Here is a 16,067-nt window from a genome sequence, read left to right as displayed (position 1 = left end):
AATCTGTTTTTACGCACAGACGCACATTACGCGCACACATCTTAAATCTATTTTTCCTGATATATATTTCGGTTTAACATCCATCTCGTTTAGTTCAGGCCTTTTTTTTAGAGTTGAAATATAAAGAATTTGCTCCTTGAGGTGTGTGGCTGCAAGAAGTTAATTTAAAAATAATGCAGAAACCAGGAAAAATCGTAAATATTTCTGAGTTTTTGAGGCGACAATTTACACAAATTGTTGGAAAAAGTCTCTTTTGCCACACAACATAGTTTCATTTAGGAAAAATACCTATTTTTGAATCTACATTCTATTTCCACTTTTCTCTACCGTATCCCTGCTCATGTTCCTCTGAACATAAAACCAGGCTACAGAGCTACAAATACCGAACTCGCTCTCAAACCTGCGCCAAAACTCTGAACGGATCCCAGTTGATTGGTTACCTGCGAGTTTCCTCCATTCGCTGCCATCTGATCCTCTGCGCACACACATACACACGCACACACACGCACACACACCCTCTCCTGTGCTCAGTCTCTCTCTCAGGACGCACCGCTGCGCCGCCGCTCTGATCTCCGAACGCTTTCCTTTCCTTTCCTTTTTTTTTTTTTAATTCCCACTCCTCCGCTCCGCTCCGCGCTGCGCTGTGAATGAACGAGCCTCTTAACATATCAGACCAACGTCATCAGCTGAAGGTGGATCACGCCGCGCGGCCGTTTCTATAAAGCCCCCCGCAGCCCGCTCACTGTGGAGGAAACGGACACCGGTTTGGCAGAAACGAGGCGAAAGAGAAAGAAGCAACTTTTCCTTCAACCCAAACAGATTTTCTGGAAGCCGGCTGGAGGTAAGAAACCAGTTTGAATCTTTTTACGCGGGGAATAAGAGAAGTAATTTGGGGGTTTTTTTTGTTTGTTTTTTTGCTCTTCCTCACATCTCACCTCTAGTTTACTTTAGCACGCCTGTTAATCCGCTCCACACTGTAGCCTACTGTATTCAAACCCCTCTTTCTTCTCTTGCCCCCTTTTTTATCCTGATTTATTGCCATTGCTCTATAAACCTCGGGCCGCCCGGGGGGTGACTGAGCCCCCTGAACTGTACCTATAAAGGCGCATAACCTAATAGACAAGCCGGCGCACGCAAACCTGTAAAACTATTTGGAATACTTGACAGCTACTCCTCATTTTGAAGGAGCAGCGACAGCGGAATGAAGGGGAGTTTCCTCGCTGCAGAGAAGCACGTTTCTCATGTAGTTCATCCGCAGTCAGTCTGTGCAGGCGCATCCATCCGATCTGATGACTGTTTTATTCCCTTTGGAGGTGCGTCTGATTTTTAGTAAGAATTACAGACTGAAAGTGACTAATCGTGTCTTTGTTTTTAATATAAAACTGCAAAAATGTGAGAAATTGTTTGGTTTAGAGCGTCAGGAAAAAGAAAAATGTTAGAAAGAAGAAAAATGCATCAATTAATGTTATAACATTAATTGCTGCATATTTGTGGACGAATCTGGAGGCTCTTTTAAAGCTGCAGAGAAAAGTTCAAAAAGTTTAGATTCACTCTCTCCTCCAGTTTTTTTTCTTCCCTCTGAGGGTAAGTCCACAGAATGAGCAAACACGCCTTTATTTTTATTTGGACAGATTTTACAGGGGACCCGGAGAAAAAGGAGGCGGAGAAGCAGAGAGCCGGACGGGGCAGAAGCTTTACGCACCGCCGCCGGACAGAGATTCAAACGCACAGGACGCAGGTGGATGCTGGGAAGCGGACCAGCTCGGAGGAGATGTTCCCCCTGGCCCAGTTCGGGGTGCTGTCGGCTCTGGCCACCGCGCTCACCTCGGTCCTGTCCGCGCTCCTGCTGCTGGCGCTGACCCGGCAGCTGTGGAGCCTCCGCTGGAGCGTGACCCGGGACAAAGAGAGCAGCCTGCCGCTCCCGAAGGGCTCCATGGGCTGGCCGCTGGTCGGAGAGACCTTCCACTGGCTGTTCCAGGTGAGCTCTTCTCGGTTTTTCTTGTTTTTACAAGCTTTTTAAAACAGGCCACAGGTAGTTGTCTTCTTACGCGCTGGTTGCTGCATAGATTCTAATTTACGCACATCTGTTCTGAAGTACTTTACTGCTATAAAAGAGGGAACCACTGCAACAATCAGATTATTGATAAAGTATCTGGAAACGCGGGAAGCTTCGAGAAGCTGCAGCGGATTCTTGTGCAGGCTGAGTTCTGTTGTTAATGCAACATGTGCGGACTTGATGCTCCGTGCGTAATTCCTTCTTGGGGAGCAAAAACAGACGTTTTCTGTTCAATTCTTCCACCTCTCTCTCTCTCCCTCTCCGTCTCTCCCACTGTGAGGAATGCACTCTCGTCCCTTCATCTCTCTCTCCCTCCTTCCAACCAGCTTCCATCCTTTGAGCTCAGACAGACCAGCTTTTTGCAGCACGTGCAGCTTTTTCACCTTCTTTTAACCTCCCACGTTTCCTATTTCACCTATAGGCCTACATTTCTATTAATGGATAATACTAAGAAGCTATTATTTTTCCTAAATACATCTGCTGCTGTCGAGGTACTTGAAAAGGAATCATACTAAGACTGCAGAATCCTGTAAACCAGGGGTGTAAAACTCATATAGTTCAGGTTCCACATTCCGCCTAATTTGATCTCTAGTGATCCGGATCAGTAAAATCACAGCATTATAACCTATAAATGACCACAACTCCAAATATTTCTTTTGTTTTAGTGAAAAAAAAGTACATTCTGAAAATATTGACATTTAAGGAATTATCTTTTTACAAAAGATAATGAACAAAATAAAATTTCTTAAGAAAAATAAATTTAATTTCAAAAAATATTCAGCCTCAGTTTATCATTTCCACATTACAACTTACAGATCACAGAGTTTCTACAAAGACACAAAACATTTAGTCACAGCTATCTGGAACTGAATGATGTAGGATTTTACTTTATGATCAAAATGACAAAAGTCAGACAAAAACAAGTCAAAAAAAAATCAAGAACAAGACAAAATATTACAAAAATGAGACACAAAATGACAAAAGAAAAATGAACAACCAAAAATTTTACTTTATGATCAAAACAACTTGTCATGGTCTGGAAATTATTTTAAATTTATAGTTTTACAAATTTTTAATTTGCAGTTACTGTCCCCTGTAATTTTTACAAAGTCGTCCAGCGGGCCGGATTTGACCCTGTGGAGGACCAGTTTTGGCCCACCGGCCACATGTTTGACACTCCTGCTGTAAATGATTCTTTTTTTTTTTAGATGCATTATGAAATATTTTGATTCTGCATCTAAACAATCAGAATAAACAAACAATTTTGGAAATAATTTGACATTTAAATGGATAAAACTTGCACAAGTCACTCACAATATGAAAAAATCATAAAAGTCCTAAAACATAAAAACTTTTCACCAAGTGTCACTAAAATCTATTGATTTAAAAAAAAATAAAAAATCCTTCTCGGGTGGATTTTGAACTGCAAATACATGCAAACACACTTTCAAATTTCTCTTAATTTTTGGAATAATTGATGATTTTTCTAGCAGGACCGGTTGTTAATGATTTGTGGTGACAAACCTGATCTCCAGGGTTCAAACTTCCACATCTCGAGAAGAGAGCGTCATGGCAACGTGTTCAAGACCCACCTCCTGGGGAAACCGGTCATCCGGGTGACGGGCGCCGAAAACATCCGCAAGATCCTGCTGGGGGAGCACAGCCTGGTGTGCACCCAGTGGCCCCAGAGCACCCGCATCATCCTGGGGCCCAACACCCTGGTCAACTCCATCGGAGACCTGCACAAGAGGAAGAGAAAGGTGCTTTTTGCTGATCATATTCAGCTGGTTTTAGAGCATTTTGTTCACAACTATACTCTGTACCCGTCTCCCGTCTCGCCCCGCCCTCGTCTCCTCTTTAGCGAGTATTTACTGAAAGGTGTTGACTGCCGTGTACCAGGTAATAACTTTTTATGACTCCTCGCTCTTTGTTTCCTTAACCCTTTCAAGATCCTGGCCAAAGTGTTTAGCCGGGGGGCTCTGGAGTCCTACCTGCCCCGGCTGCAGGACGTTGTCAAGTCTGAAATCGCCAAGTGGTGCTCGGAGCCGGGCGCCATCGACGTGTACGGTGCTGCCAAGTCGCTGACGTTCCGCATCGCCGTCCGGGTGCTGCTGGGACTGCAGCTGGAGGAGGAGCGCATCGTTTACCTGGCGAGGATCTTCGAGCAGCTGATGAACAACCTGTTCTCGCTGCCCATCGACGCGCCGCTCAGCGGCCTGCGAAAGGTGAGAGAACACTCGAGTTAACTCATCTTTAGAGTCACCTTGGTGTCCAGCTTTTACCTGCTGACGCTCACCTGGACGTGTTGGATGTTAAGTTAATGTTCGTTCATGTCCAGGGCATCAAAGCCAGAGAAATCCTGCACGCCAACATGGAGAAAATCATCGAGGAGAAGATGGAGCGGCAGCAGGCGGATGACGAATATCACGACGCCTTCGACTACATGCTGTCTAGCGCCAAAGAGCATGGTCAACAGCTCAGCATCCAGGAGCTCAAGGTACCGGAGCAGGAAAATCTGAGCTGGAAAGTTACGACAGGTTCAGATACAGAAATATAGGACTTCATGTTGAATCCAGACCAAATTTAACTTGTGGTTTCCATGGCTGGGCAGAAGACAGACCTCAGGAACAACCACTGTGTGCAAGACATTATAGAAAACAAACTGGTCTGACTCACTGGATGTAGATTGTGGGTAAAAGCCTTTTTCTTCCACTTTACAACACCAAACAACCACCTCCTGCCTAGCAACACACCACAACAAAAGTTTAAAGTTCTGCAGACTGGTTTGGATCATGCAGACAGGCAGCCCTGATGGTACATTTTTCAGTAAATTAGCTATTTTAATGACCTTCCTGCATGCAAATATGCCACCAAAACAATTCTCTATTTTGCAGGAATGCTGTTGCTGCATCCTTAAATTAGACTGGTTTAAAGAAACAGAAACAAACCAGTGTTGTTTCAAGCAGAATTATAATGAGGTGCAGCCACATCAATCTGTGCTGCAGAATGGTCTGACTATACAAGACAACTGTCAGCATAACCAGGATTAGTGTTTGAGTTGCCGCCTTGCGCAACGTACGATTTTATTTATAATTTTTCTTCTAAACACTGAAGTTTGTCAGATCAAGCAGTTGTTTGGCTGATTTCCTGATCTGATGTAATCATGTTAGAGATGTTTTTAGAGGGCTATGCTCAGTAAAAAGTGTTTTTATGGCTTTAATGTTTTGATGAACTACTAAGACTAGATAACAACTAGACGAACATACACTACTGTTCAAAAGTTTGGGATCTCTTAGAAATGTCCTTATTGTTGAAATGCATTTTTTTTCAATGAAGATAACATTAAATGAATGATAAATCCAGTCTAGACATTGCTAATGTGGTAAATGACTATTTTAGCTGCAAACGGCTGATTTTTAATGGAATATCTCCATAGAGGTACAGAGGAACATTTCCAGCAACCATCACTCCTGTGTTCTAAACGGAGAACCCAGAGAGAACCCACGCATGCACAGGGAGAACATGCAAACTCCATGCAGAAAGATCCCATGAACCAGGGATCTTCTAGCTGCAAGGCAACAGTGCTAACCACCTAGCCACTGTGCAGCCCCAGGTTGTTAATATGAGCAAAAACCAACACAATCCAGCCTCTTGAACCTTTAAAAGACCTGTTCTGCATGTTAGATTAGCGGTGAAGCCTTGAAACTCAACCAACCAAGCTGCTCCTTTAAAACGCAGGAAGTTCTATCCACTTATGTTTTTTACAGTTTGTAGCTTCAAGGAAGGTTAAGGACATCAAAAATCAGCATTCAATGGGAAATCAGAAGCAAACTCAACGTCAGGATAGTCTATTTATCTGCAGCAGCTTTTGAACATCTCAGAAACGCTTAGGTTTGGCTGAACGGGCTTAAAAAAAGATCTCATCTCAAAGCCCTGCATCAACACAAGGACGCTGAATTTTCACTTTTTGTGCAGAATATTCTTCACATCTGACCACAGCTCTTCAGAGGCATCTTCATCATGACTGCACTTTTCAGGCGCATTGAAACAAGCCAGTAAACTGACATGAAATTAACCCGATGCATCCACCTCCCTTGTTGCAGGAAACAGCAGTAGAGCTGATCTTTGCAGCTCACTCCACCACAGCCAGCGCCTCCACGTCTCTGGTTCTGCAGCTCCTTCGTCACCCGGCGGTGGTGGAACGAGCCAGAGCCGAGCTGGAGGCCGAAGACCTCGGCTACGAATCTCACAGCAGCCCATCCGGCGTCAACGTGGAGAAAGACGACGGTTCTGCCGACACGGAGACGACCTGCCTGCTGGACGGAGGCCGGCAGAGGGATGAAGCTGGTTTTCCACAGTCCCGGTCTCATTTACCGGATCTGAGCCTGGACAAGCTGAGTCAGCTCCGATACGTCGACTGTGTCGTCAAGGAGGTGCTTCGCTTCCTGCCGCCGGTCTCTGGAGGTTACCGGACGGCCCTGCAGACGTTCGAACTGGACGTAAGTTCAAGTCTCTGGTGGGAAGATTTCTTCTGGTAGTTTTGGAAAATCACAACATATGAAGGGTTTGGAAGCAGAGTGGTTTGACCCACTGTCTGTAGTTTCTGAGAAAAATGGGTTCAAAGTTTTGTGTTTTCAAGAGTGGTCGAACATTCCACTGTAACGCAATATTTGGTTTGTGGGTTACCACTAAAATCTAGACCATAAAATATTACAGAAATGATATAAACTCAGTTTGGATTTCTTTTGGGTTAGACCACTCTGCTTCTACTCCCCTCATGTCATTCTGCAAGTTTTCAGTCATTTCTAATCATTTTCAGCACATTCTGAATAGATTTAAGTAATTTTGGTCAATTTTTGGGAAGATTTTTGTCATTTCTGACAACTTTTATGTAATTCTGGGAATTTTCTGCAATTTTGGATCATTTTCAAGTCATTTTAGACAAATTCCAAGTCATTTTGGATGATTTTTAAAGCATCTTGGACAAATTAATTTTCAGTCATTCTAGATATTTTTAATCATTTTAGACAAATTCTGACTGATTTTGGATAATTTCCCAGTCACTTTAGATTATTTTCATGTTAGTACAAACAAATTTTCATTGTTTTAGATCATTTCTGGAAAATGTTGTGTAATTCTGGATCATTTTCTAGTCATTTTGGACACATTTTGCATCATTTTGAATAATTTTTGAAGCATCATGGACAGTAAGGGTTTGGAAGCATATTTGTGCCAAACGGTTCTAAAAAGACCAAGTTTTACATTCACAGTAACACATAATGCAATGCAGCAACAAGACATTTGTTGATTTAAAGACAAAATAACCTAATTTCTGGAAAAAAATCTCATTATAAATGTTTCTCTAAATGAAAATTCCACAGCTAGAAGCATCGATATCCAGCATCTGACCATAAAATTGCCAAAATCATTGCGAGAGATGTAGAAATGCATCAGCTAGAGCAGATGTAGAAAACAAATCTAATCAGTTAGGGCGTAGATATCACAGTATAGAGCAAAAACTAGTACAAATTTCTCATATGGCACGTGCGGTTTTCACTGTGTTGTAAACCTATGACTTACAATTAGATTAAATGTCTTTGTCATTGTAGGATTCATGTAATTAGCTTTTTTCAGGGTATTTTCCAGTTGTTTAATTAATATAAATAACCACAAACGTATTATCCATCCAGAACTTTTTGACAAATTTTCCAGTTTGATGTAAAACCTACATATGAAATTCTGCTGCTGTAACACACACCGCCTGTAGGTGGCGTATGTTTTGGAGAAGAAGCTTTTACCTTCTTTGCCTGTAGGGGGCCACTTGTGTAGAATTAATAATAACCATGCTGCTCCTCATTGTGGAGAATCAGGAGCCTGATAATCAAAAAATTCACAGAGCTCATCACTCTGGACGCGAACTAAACCTTCCTTCAGTCTAGTTTTGTTCCTAACCATCAGTCGTGGATCACGGCCGGCTGCGTTTACATACTCAAAGAATTTCACATACAGAACCAATGTGGTCTTTCCTGGGAAACTGCCCTCACATGGCCCCGTCGCCAGTCCTTAAATACCCCTTCCGTGCCCTCAGAGTGCCCCCAATTTGCCGCGTGTATAGCAAAGGGACAAGTGAAGTTTAAAGTGATTGCACAAGAATTCACAGAATACTATTGTGGCGCCTACGATGCTGTTTCTGCAGCGACTTCACACGGGGGGAACCTCTATAGCCTTGAAGTAATTGTGATCTTGCAAATGCCATTATGCCTGTCCGTTCGAGTGAATCTTCCTGGAACCAAAACAAGGAAATCCCATCTCTGTAGAAATAATTGGGATTAGGTTAGAAAGAAATCTGGATTAACGGAATGAATGAGCGAATACATGGAGCTAGGAACCTAATTTAATGACTTTTTCTCAGTAATAAGTTAATATTAAGTTTAGCGTCAGCATATTTTTGCATCTAAACTGCTGCTATTTTGTTCTCCTTGAATACTGAAATCCATACGCTATTGTAATTTATATGATATTCTGTACATTATGTGCTGAAAACAGTTCTATTTTGAGTTTGCAACCCCAGAGTTGAAGCTTCTACAGACTTTAAATGATTTATTGGCAAAAGTAAAATCTTGTTTGTGTTTCTTTTAGGGCTGGTACAGTGACGCCTTAATTTCGCTTAATTCATTACAAAAAAATAACACGTTAAATCACACCTTTCTCAGTTTTCTAATTTCTGGCAGACCAGTAACACTGATGAACACTCCAGCCCAGTAGGTGGTGGTAATGAACCTAAAGTTTGTTTTTCAGTTGTGAAGAAGATACACAGGAGTGATGTCAGCGACAAGAAAGGTGGTGAACAGTGAAGGAAGACGAGAACACATTGAGCTTGTTGGGCAGAAAGCTTTCTTTTAAAATCTTCCCGATGGCAGCTTGGATAAAAGCCTGGTTGTGTGTAAATTGTGCAACAAAGAATTTTCTGAACCCCCAATGTAAAACATGTTGCTGTTAGCACCAGAGCTAATGTTAGCTATGACAGTCCTGGTACATGCTAACGGTGTAGCCATCCCATAATAGACCACTTTTTAAGATATTGAAAGTGCTTGAGTTTACAAAAAGTCTTAAAATGATGAATATAATCACTATAATTGCACTTTGAGTTTGCAGTAATCTGTGAATGTAGCAGACAGATGAAAAATGCAGAGAAACAGAAATGAAACAAACATTTTTGTAGTTTAAGTTCACATATATGTCTGCAGGGGGTCCTTGGTTTATGATATCTTTGACCTATAGTGTTTCGTCATTACGTCATTCGTATTTATAGACGGGTACTCAGTTTACGCTGTATGCCATTACATCATTACATCGGAACTGGTTACGAGGAACTAGTTGGCGAGTGGAGCGGACGAATACATCGTCACATATAAGATGGCTTTGTTTACGTTCACCAGATGTACGGCACTTTGCATTGTGGGGTCTTCATGACTTTTCTGAAGAACTGACTGATATCGTGATGCACCTAGTGGCTTTGTTTACATTTTTGCTGGAGTTCCGACTTACGGTGAAAATCAACTTGCGTCGATCTGTAGGAACGGAACTCCGACCCAAGTCGAGGACCCCCTGTATTCAGCGATTTAGTCATCACCCAAAATTAATTTGAATTGAAAAACTGTGCTTGTGTCAAATATTACTATATGACAAAAATTAGATCAATCGCAAATAATTAATTACAAAACCTCTAATTAATTAGACAATTTTTTAAAAATCGCTTCCCACCACTAGTTTATTAATAAAAACTAATTGTTCTTCATGTTCCAGGGCTACCAGATCCCCAAAGGCTGGAGTGTGATGTACAGTATCCGGGACACCCACGAGACGGCAGCGGTCTTCCAAAGCCCGGAGCTGTTCGACCCTGATCGGTTCGGCCCGGACCGAGAGGAGAGCCGGTCGGCCCGGTTCAGCTACGTGCCATTCGGAGGTGGTGTTCGGAGCTGCGTGGGGAAAGAACTGGCGCAGATCATCCTAAAGACTCTCGCTGTGGAGCTGATCGGGACGTGCAAATGGACCTTGGCTACGGAGAACTTTCCCAAGATGCAGACGGTGCCCATCGTGCACCCGGTTAACGGGCTGCACGTGCATTTCAGCTACAACTACCCACTTTAGGTACAAAAACAGACTGACAGACTTTCCCAAAAAACACTCCCCCCCAAGAGGCAACTGAATCTTTACTGCTTCTGGAAACACCGAACTGGCCGGTCCTGATGGTGCAGTTCATTTCCATGGACTTTGAGCCGTTTACATGGTAGTTTGCAGCACTTCTTCACTCCTCCAGTGGTCTGATCCAAACCTAAGAAACCCATTCACTTGTAACAGCTTTTCAGTTTCCTTTACTTGCATTTTAAGTTATTTATATGTGAAATCAGTAAGAAATATGAGCATTCTCCCTGCTTCTTTTGCTGAAGTTCCTGCTGAATGGACTTCATGAACACTTAAGAAGTTTCTCTTCAGAGCTCCAGTGCCATTTACAAGGACAAACAGCCGCTAAGGGGCTACTTTTAATATTCTGCTGCCTCTCTGTAGTCTGTAAATCCACTTTAAGTTATTGAAATATCAGAGTGTGCATCTGTGAAACTAAACTCTACAGAGGAGAAACCCCAGTTTGACCATTTTACAGCGTGTAAGTGACTTTATTTAACATTTTTAGACTACAGGAGGTTAATGTTTCAGAGAATCCAACAATAATTTTAGCTTTTACATCAGTGGGTATCACTAAAGTCATAGCAAAATGCTACATATATTTGCTGTGCTGAATTTGCAAGTCAGGAGTATTTTTCTTTACTTTTCGAAAACTGAGCTGGTATAATTCTTTCAGTCCAGACTCAGAGACTTCACCTCCAACCACTGTGCAGAATGTAACATACAGATTTGTATACAAATACTTATGTTTTTAATCCTCCAGTTGCCTTTGTTTACTTCTGAAGACCTCGGTTTGCCTCTCTGAAGTGCCTCTGAGCAAAGCGCTGGATGTTTTCATGGGAATGCTGCATGTGCAGAAGCAAAAAAACGAGATCACCTGAGCTTAATTAAGGCTAAAACTCCAAGTGACAAGATCTACAATGAACACATATCTGAACACCTGTGGACAATATTTAATCTGGACACAACAGAGACACTTTGTGCTGAATAAAAATGGAGCCTGCACTTGATTTTGACAAGTTGGTTCCAATACAAGGATCGTCATCGAGTTCAAAATGTTCTGTTTTAAAAAAAAAAATATGAATGTTAAATTTTTTTTAATATATATATATATATATCCTTAACAGTGCTATTATGTGTGTATCAAATGAAGTAGCATAATGAATAAGCTGTATTTAAAATGCAGATGTATCATATCTGTTGTGCTTTTACTTTATCTGTAACAGTTTATAGACAGAGACACTAACCTGTAACGTAACGGACTGTCCAGAAAACCTTATTTCACTGCTAGAACTCTTTTGTTGTTTAGAGCAGCGTATACTGAGCATGTAAAAGCTATTGTTATTATTATTATTATTATTATTATTATTATTATTATTATTATTATTATTATTATTATTATTATTATTATTATTATTATTATTATTATGACTGGGCTAATTCTAGGACCATTTCTGTGTCAAATCCTAATAGATGCGCTGTGAAATCTTACATATGGATGGATTTGTGGAAGGAGATAGCACTTTCTCCACTTTTACGGAGTTTGTATATATTTGTCCTGTTTATGCATTCACTGAGTGTATCGGATGTAGCTGCTGTACAGTTGATGGAAAGAGTAAATTAGAAGATGATAAATGAAAATCAGCCTGTTGTGTTATGAGTTTCATGCTTTCGGATTGTACAAAAGGTTCAGAACTATTGGTAAAATTCATTCGAAACATGAAATATTGACATGCGATTTGTATTAATGCTAGAAATGCTCATATCTGCTTTAAAAGTTCGTCGGTTGGTTGAATTTCACTTTTATGACACCAATTAAGCATAAGAGGCTTTGTCTTCATACTGTAATTTGTGTAGAGTTAAGACACTATCTGGGTTTCTAAATATCTTTCTACCCTCTTTTTTCATTTCTTACTCAGCACTACAAATGCCTCTTAGGAGACGTCGTCTGAAAACATGAGCCTTTGTCTTTCTATAATACAGAAATCCACTCATCTGCCCTCCACGGCTCTGCTAAGATGTCCATATATGCAGATGACAACTATTTCTACAAACAAGTTAATCAAGCGTGATGTGCAGGAAAATAATCTGCGGAACAAACCATTTCAACACCCACAAGTTTGTCATCGACTTCAGATCAAACCACACTACTAATCCATCAAAGGTGTTTCATATCTGCAACACTTTAAAAGTTCTTGTCGACTGGTTGAATATCACTTTTATGACACCAATTAAGCATCTCAAGAGGCTTTGTCTTCATACTGTAATTTGTGTAGAGTTTTGACACTACCTGGGTTTGTAAACATCTCTCTAGTCCTCTTTTTTAATTTCTTACTCAACACTACAAATGCCTCTTAGGAGACGGCATCTGAAAACACGAGCCTTTATCCAGCTATAATACACAAATCCACTCATCCACCCTTCAGGGCTCTGCTAAGATGTCCAAATATGCAGATGACACAACTATGTCTACAAACAGGTTAATCAAGCCTGATGTGCAGGGAAATAATCTGCAGACCAAACCATTTAAAACCCACAAGTTTGTCATTGATTTCAGATGAAAACCACACTGCTGATCTATCAAAGATGTATTATATTTGCAACTCATGCCACTTTAAAAGTTCTTGTCAACTGGTTGAATATCACTTTTATGACACCAATTAAGCGTCACAAGCGGCTTTGTCTTCATACTGTAATTTGTGTAGAGTTTAGACACTACCTGGGTTTGTAAACATCTCTCTAGTCCTCTTTTTTCATTTCTTACTCAACACTACCAATGCTACAAATGCTTCTTAGGGGCCACTGTCTGAAAACGTGAGCCTTTATCCACTTATAATACAGAAATCCACTCATCTGCCCTCCACGGCTCTGCTAAGATCTCCAAATATGCAGATGACACAACTATTTCAACACTCTGCCGCTGTGAACAGGTTAATCAAGCTTGATGTGCAGAGAAATAATCTGCGGAACAAACCATTTAAAACCCACAAGTTTGTCATCGACTTCAGATGAAAACCGCACTACTAATCCATCAAAGGCAATCTTTTATCCGACGGAGCCTCGCCCACATCTGCAACACGCCTAAGTATTACCTCAACACAGTCCCAACAAATTAAGGTCCCAACAAAAAATATTTCTCCCGAAAGATGCCAAATGTATCAAGAGAAAATAAAATAGAATAATGCACAAGACAGAAATGGACAGCAAGAAATCAGTTGCCTCCACAATAAAAGCCCATGTTTGATGGTCTAAACATCACATATGTATATAGATTTGGCAATGATGGATAAGATCTCTTCTTCAGCTCAAGAAATTCCAATTTTGACACAACTTCCTGAACTGCAGAGCCATCCAAGATATCTTTGATAAATGCAACCCCAAAGTGAAACTGAAAAAATAGCTCACCTGTCTGTCTACCTGTTAGCACCTGGTAAGTCACTGCTGTGTCAGGGAAGTTTGCCACTTCTACAACATGGATCTTGAACTTCCTTGCTCCATCTGTCGCCTCCTAATTGACCTTTGGGTAACTGTCATGTTGCAGGAATCGGGATATTAATCTTGTATTTGCAATGATGTTGATGAAAAGACTAAAAAAAACCCAAACTTTAAAAAGGTCGTAAAATGTCTTGTTTTTGGCCGCATTTGTCATTCATGTGTTAACATATTTGCACAAGGGGTTTTTAATCATCAATTAGCCTTTAACACTATTAGCTAACACAATGCAGCACTCACTGAAAAAAGCTGCTTTTCTTTCAAAAATAAGGACGTTTCTGAGGGACTTCAAACTTTTAAACAGTAGTGTACACGGATTAAAGTTGCTCTGTATTAATTATTATATTATAATTATAACTTTCAGGAGGAAAATACATTTCTTTAGAAATCATACGCTACCATTTGGGGTCACCCAGGCAATTTCATGTTTTCCATGAAAACTCCCACTTTTATCCATGTGCTAACATAACTGCACAAGGGTTTTCTAATCATCAATTAGCCTTACAACACCATTAGCTAACACAATGTAGCATTAGAACACAGGAGTGATGGTTGCTGGAAATGTTCCTCTGTACCTCTATGGAGATATTCCATTAAAAATCAGCTGTTTCCAGCTACAATAGTCATTTACCACATTAACAATGTCTACACTGGATTTATCATTCATTTAATGTTATCTTCATTGAAAAAATGCTTTTCTTTCAAAAATTAAGACATTTCTAAGTGACCCCAAAACCTTTGAATGTTAGTGTATATTCCAAACTTTTTCTAGGAAACCGTGTTTTTCTCGGTCTTAGCAGCTACAGAAAGGAAAAGTGTGGATCAGAGCAGCAGCCAGATCAAAACATTTTGCGGAAACATGACACGTTGCCATGGTTACCGAACTGACCCAGAATCCAATTTCTTGAAAGTGTAGCTCTCCAAACCGATAACAAATCCCGCTTCATGATCCTGACCTCGTTACGAACTAAACCGGCGGTGAGGTCGCCCGCTGACGTCACCACCAGAGGTCAGCTGTGAGGTCATCGCTGAGGCCGCCGCTGAGGTCACCGGGCATTTCCAGCCTCCACCTGACCGCCCTCATTGAGAGGCAGAGAATAGGGGAGAAGTTGTGTGGCAGAAAATTAATGGGACACAAACAGCCTGGCCTATTTGTGTCCGCCGCAGGGCCCCGCAGTGCTGCCAAGGGCGTTATCTGATGGACGCTCAGTCACTGTGAACTTGGCGACGTTTTGAACCAGGGTTCACACCGATGCCATCGGTCAGGGAGCGGTCAGCTGATCGGAGGGTTCATGGGAACCAGAGAGGGGACGCAGCAACACAAAACAATGCGACACAACCCAGCCATCAGTCCTGTGCATTATACAACTGATTGTATAATGTGCAGCCTTGAAGGAGAACTTCACTGTCAGACAAACAACCAGCAGATTAGTGGGATGATTGTGGTCAAGCTTGAAGCCCCGAATCATGATTTGAAACTAGTTTTTATTACTGTGATGTCATTTATTGACCGTCCCTCTTCAACAACTTTTTCAGTCATCAGACTTTTCAATTTATTCATCGTTTAAGGCTTGAAGCTACAAACAAAATCACAAAGAAAATTTTGCTTCTATGACCTGTTTTCTTTCAGATTAATGGAAAGAAAACATCCAAAATGCACTTTTACTGTACTGAGTGCATTACACAATAGACAAATTAATTAACTGGGGAGGTTGCATTGTGATATTTTAAAGTTTTACCAATAAAAAGTGAAAAAAATAAGTTCAATTTCAGCAACATAAGGCCTCAGTTTATCATTTACACATTACAACTTCCAGATCACAGAGTTTCTACAAAGACACAAAACATTTAGTCACAGCTATCTGGAACTAAATAATATGGTATTGTACTTTATGATCAAAATGACAAAAGCCAGACAAAAAAAGACAAAAACAAGACAAAATATTACACAAATGAGACACAAAATGACCAAAAAACAATGAGCAATCTAGTATTTGATCAAAACACCTTGTCATAATCTAGAAATTATTTTACATTTCTAGTTTTACAAATTTACAATCTGCAGTTAATGTCTTGTCTGTTATTTTTACTCTTTACAAAGTCGTCCCATGGGACAGATTGGACCCTTTGGGGGGCCAGTTTTGGCCCACGGGCCACATGTTTGACACCCCTGAACTAAAGTGAATCCCGGATAAATAAGGAAAAGGCACACGTGGACTGCAGGTTTGGTTTTCAAACCAGTTAAACACAAAACACCAGATTATCTTTAAACTCTACAAATCAAAACAACAGAAACGAGTCAAATGAGTCAAAAACTCCTCATATTGGTCACATT

At 40.9% G+C, this 16,067-nt stretch overlaps 1 protein-coding gene across 2 annotated transcripts; it reads left to right on the top strand.

The window, feature by feature from the left end:
* The first annotated feature begins 560 nt into the window (after positions 1 to 560).
* LOC111586172 (cytochrome P450 26C1) lies at positions 561 to 11,884 on the top strand. 2 transcript variants are annotated; one of them, XM_023295863.3, is made up of 7 exons: positions 561 to 841; positions 1,632 to 1,978; positions 3,592 to 3,816; positions 4,006 to 4,281; positions 4,395 to 4,553; positions 6,160 to 6,555; positions 9,863 to 11,884. In XM_023295863.3, the coding sequence occupies exons 2-7, from the start codon at positions 1,772 to 1,774 to the stop codon at positions 10,205 to 10,207; spliced, it is 1,608 nt and encodes a 535-aa protein (XP_023151631.2). In that variant the 5' UTR covers positions 561 to 841; positions 1,632 to 1,771; the 3' UTR covers positions 10,208 to 11,884. The 2 variants fall into 2 exon arrangements, with proteins under 2 accessions (XP_023151631.2, XP_054874944.1); XM_055018969.1 differs by lacking the exon at positions 561 to 841 and adding an exon at positions 1,180 to 1,313.
* The last annotated feature ends 4,183 nt before the right edge of the window (positions 11,885 to 16,067 follow it).

The sequence above is a fragment of the Amphiprion ocellaris genome, chromosome 16 (assembly GCF_022539595.1).
Source record: "Amphiprion ocellaris isolate individual 3 ecotype Okinawa chromosome 16, ASM2253959v1, whole genome shotgun sequence".
Lineage (NCBI taxonomy): Eukaryota > Metazoa > Chordata > Actinopteri > Pomacentridae > Amphiprion > Amphiprion ocellaris.
This window is presented reverse-complemented; position numbering and strand designations above follow the sequence as displayed.

Bases quoted from the DNA above. Each gene is read 5' to 3' on its own strand.
- LOC111586172 (XM_055018969.1), top strand. From the start codon at position 1,202: ATGAAGGGGAGTTTCCTCGCTGCAGAGAAGCACGTTTCTCATGTAGTT. The intron at 1,979-3,591 runs GTGAGCTCTTCT...CCTGATCTCCAG, and splicing joins CCTTCCACTGGCTGTTCCAG to GGTTCAAACTTCCACATCTC. The intron at 4,554-6,159 runs GTACCGGAGCAG...CCCTTGTTGCAG, and splicing joins TCAGCATCCAGGAGCTCAAG to GAAACAGCAGTAGAGCTGAT.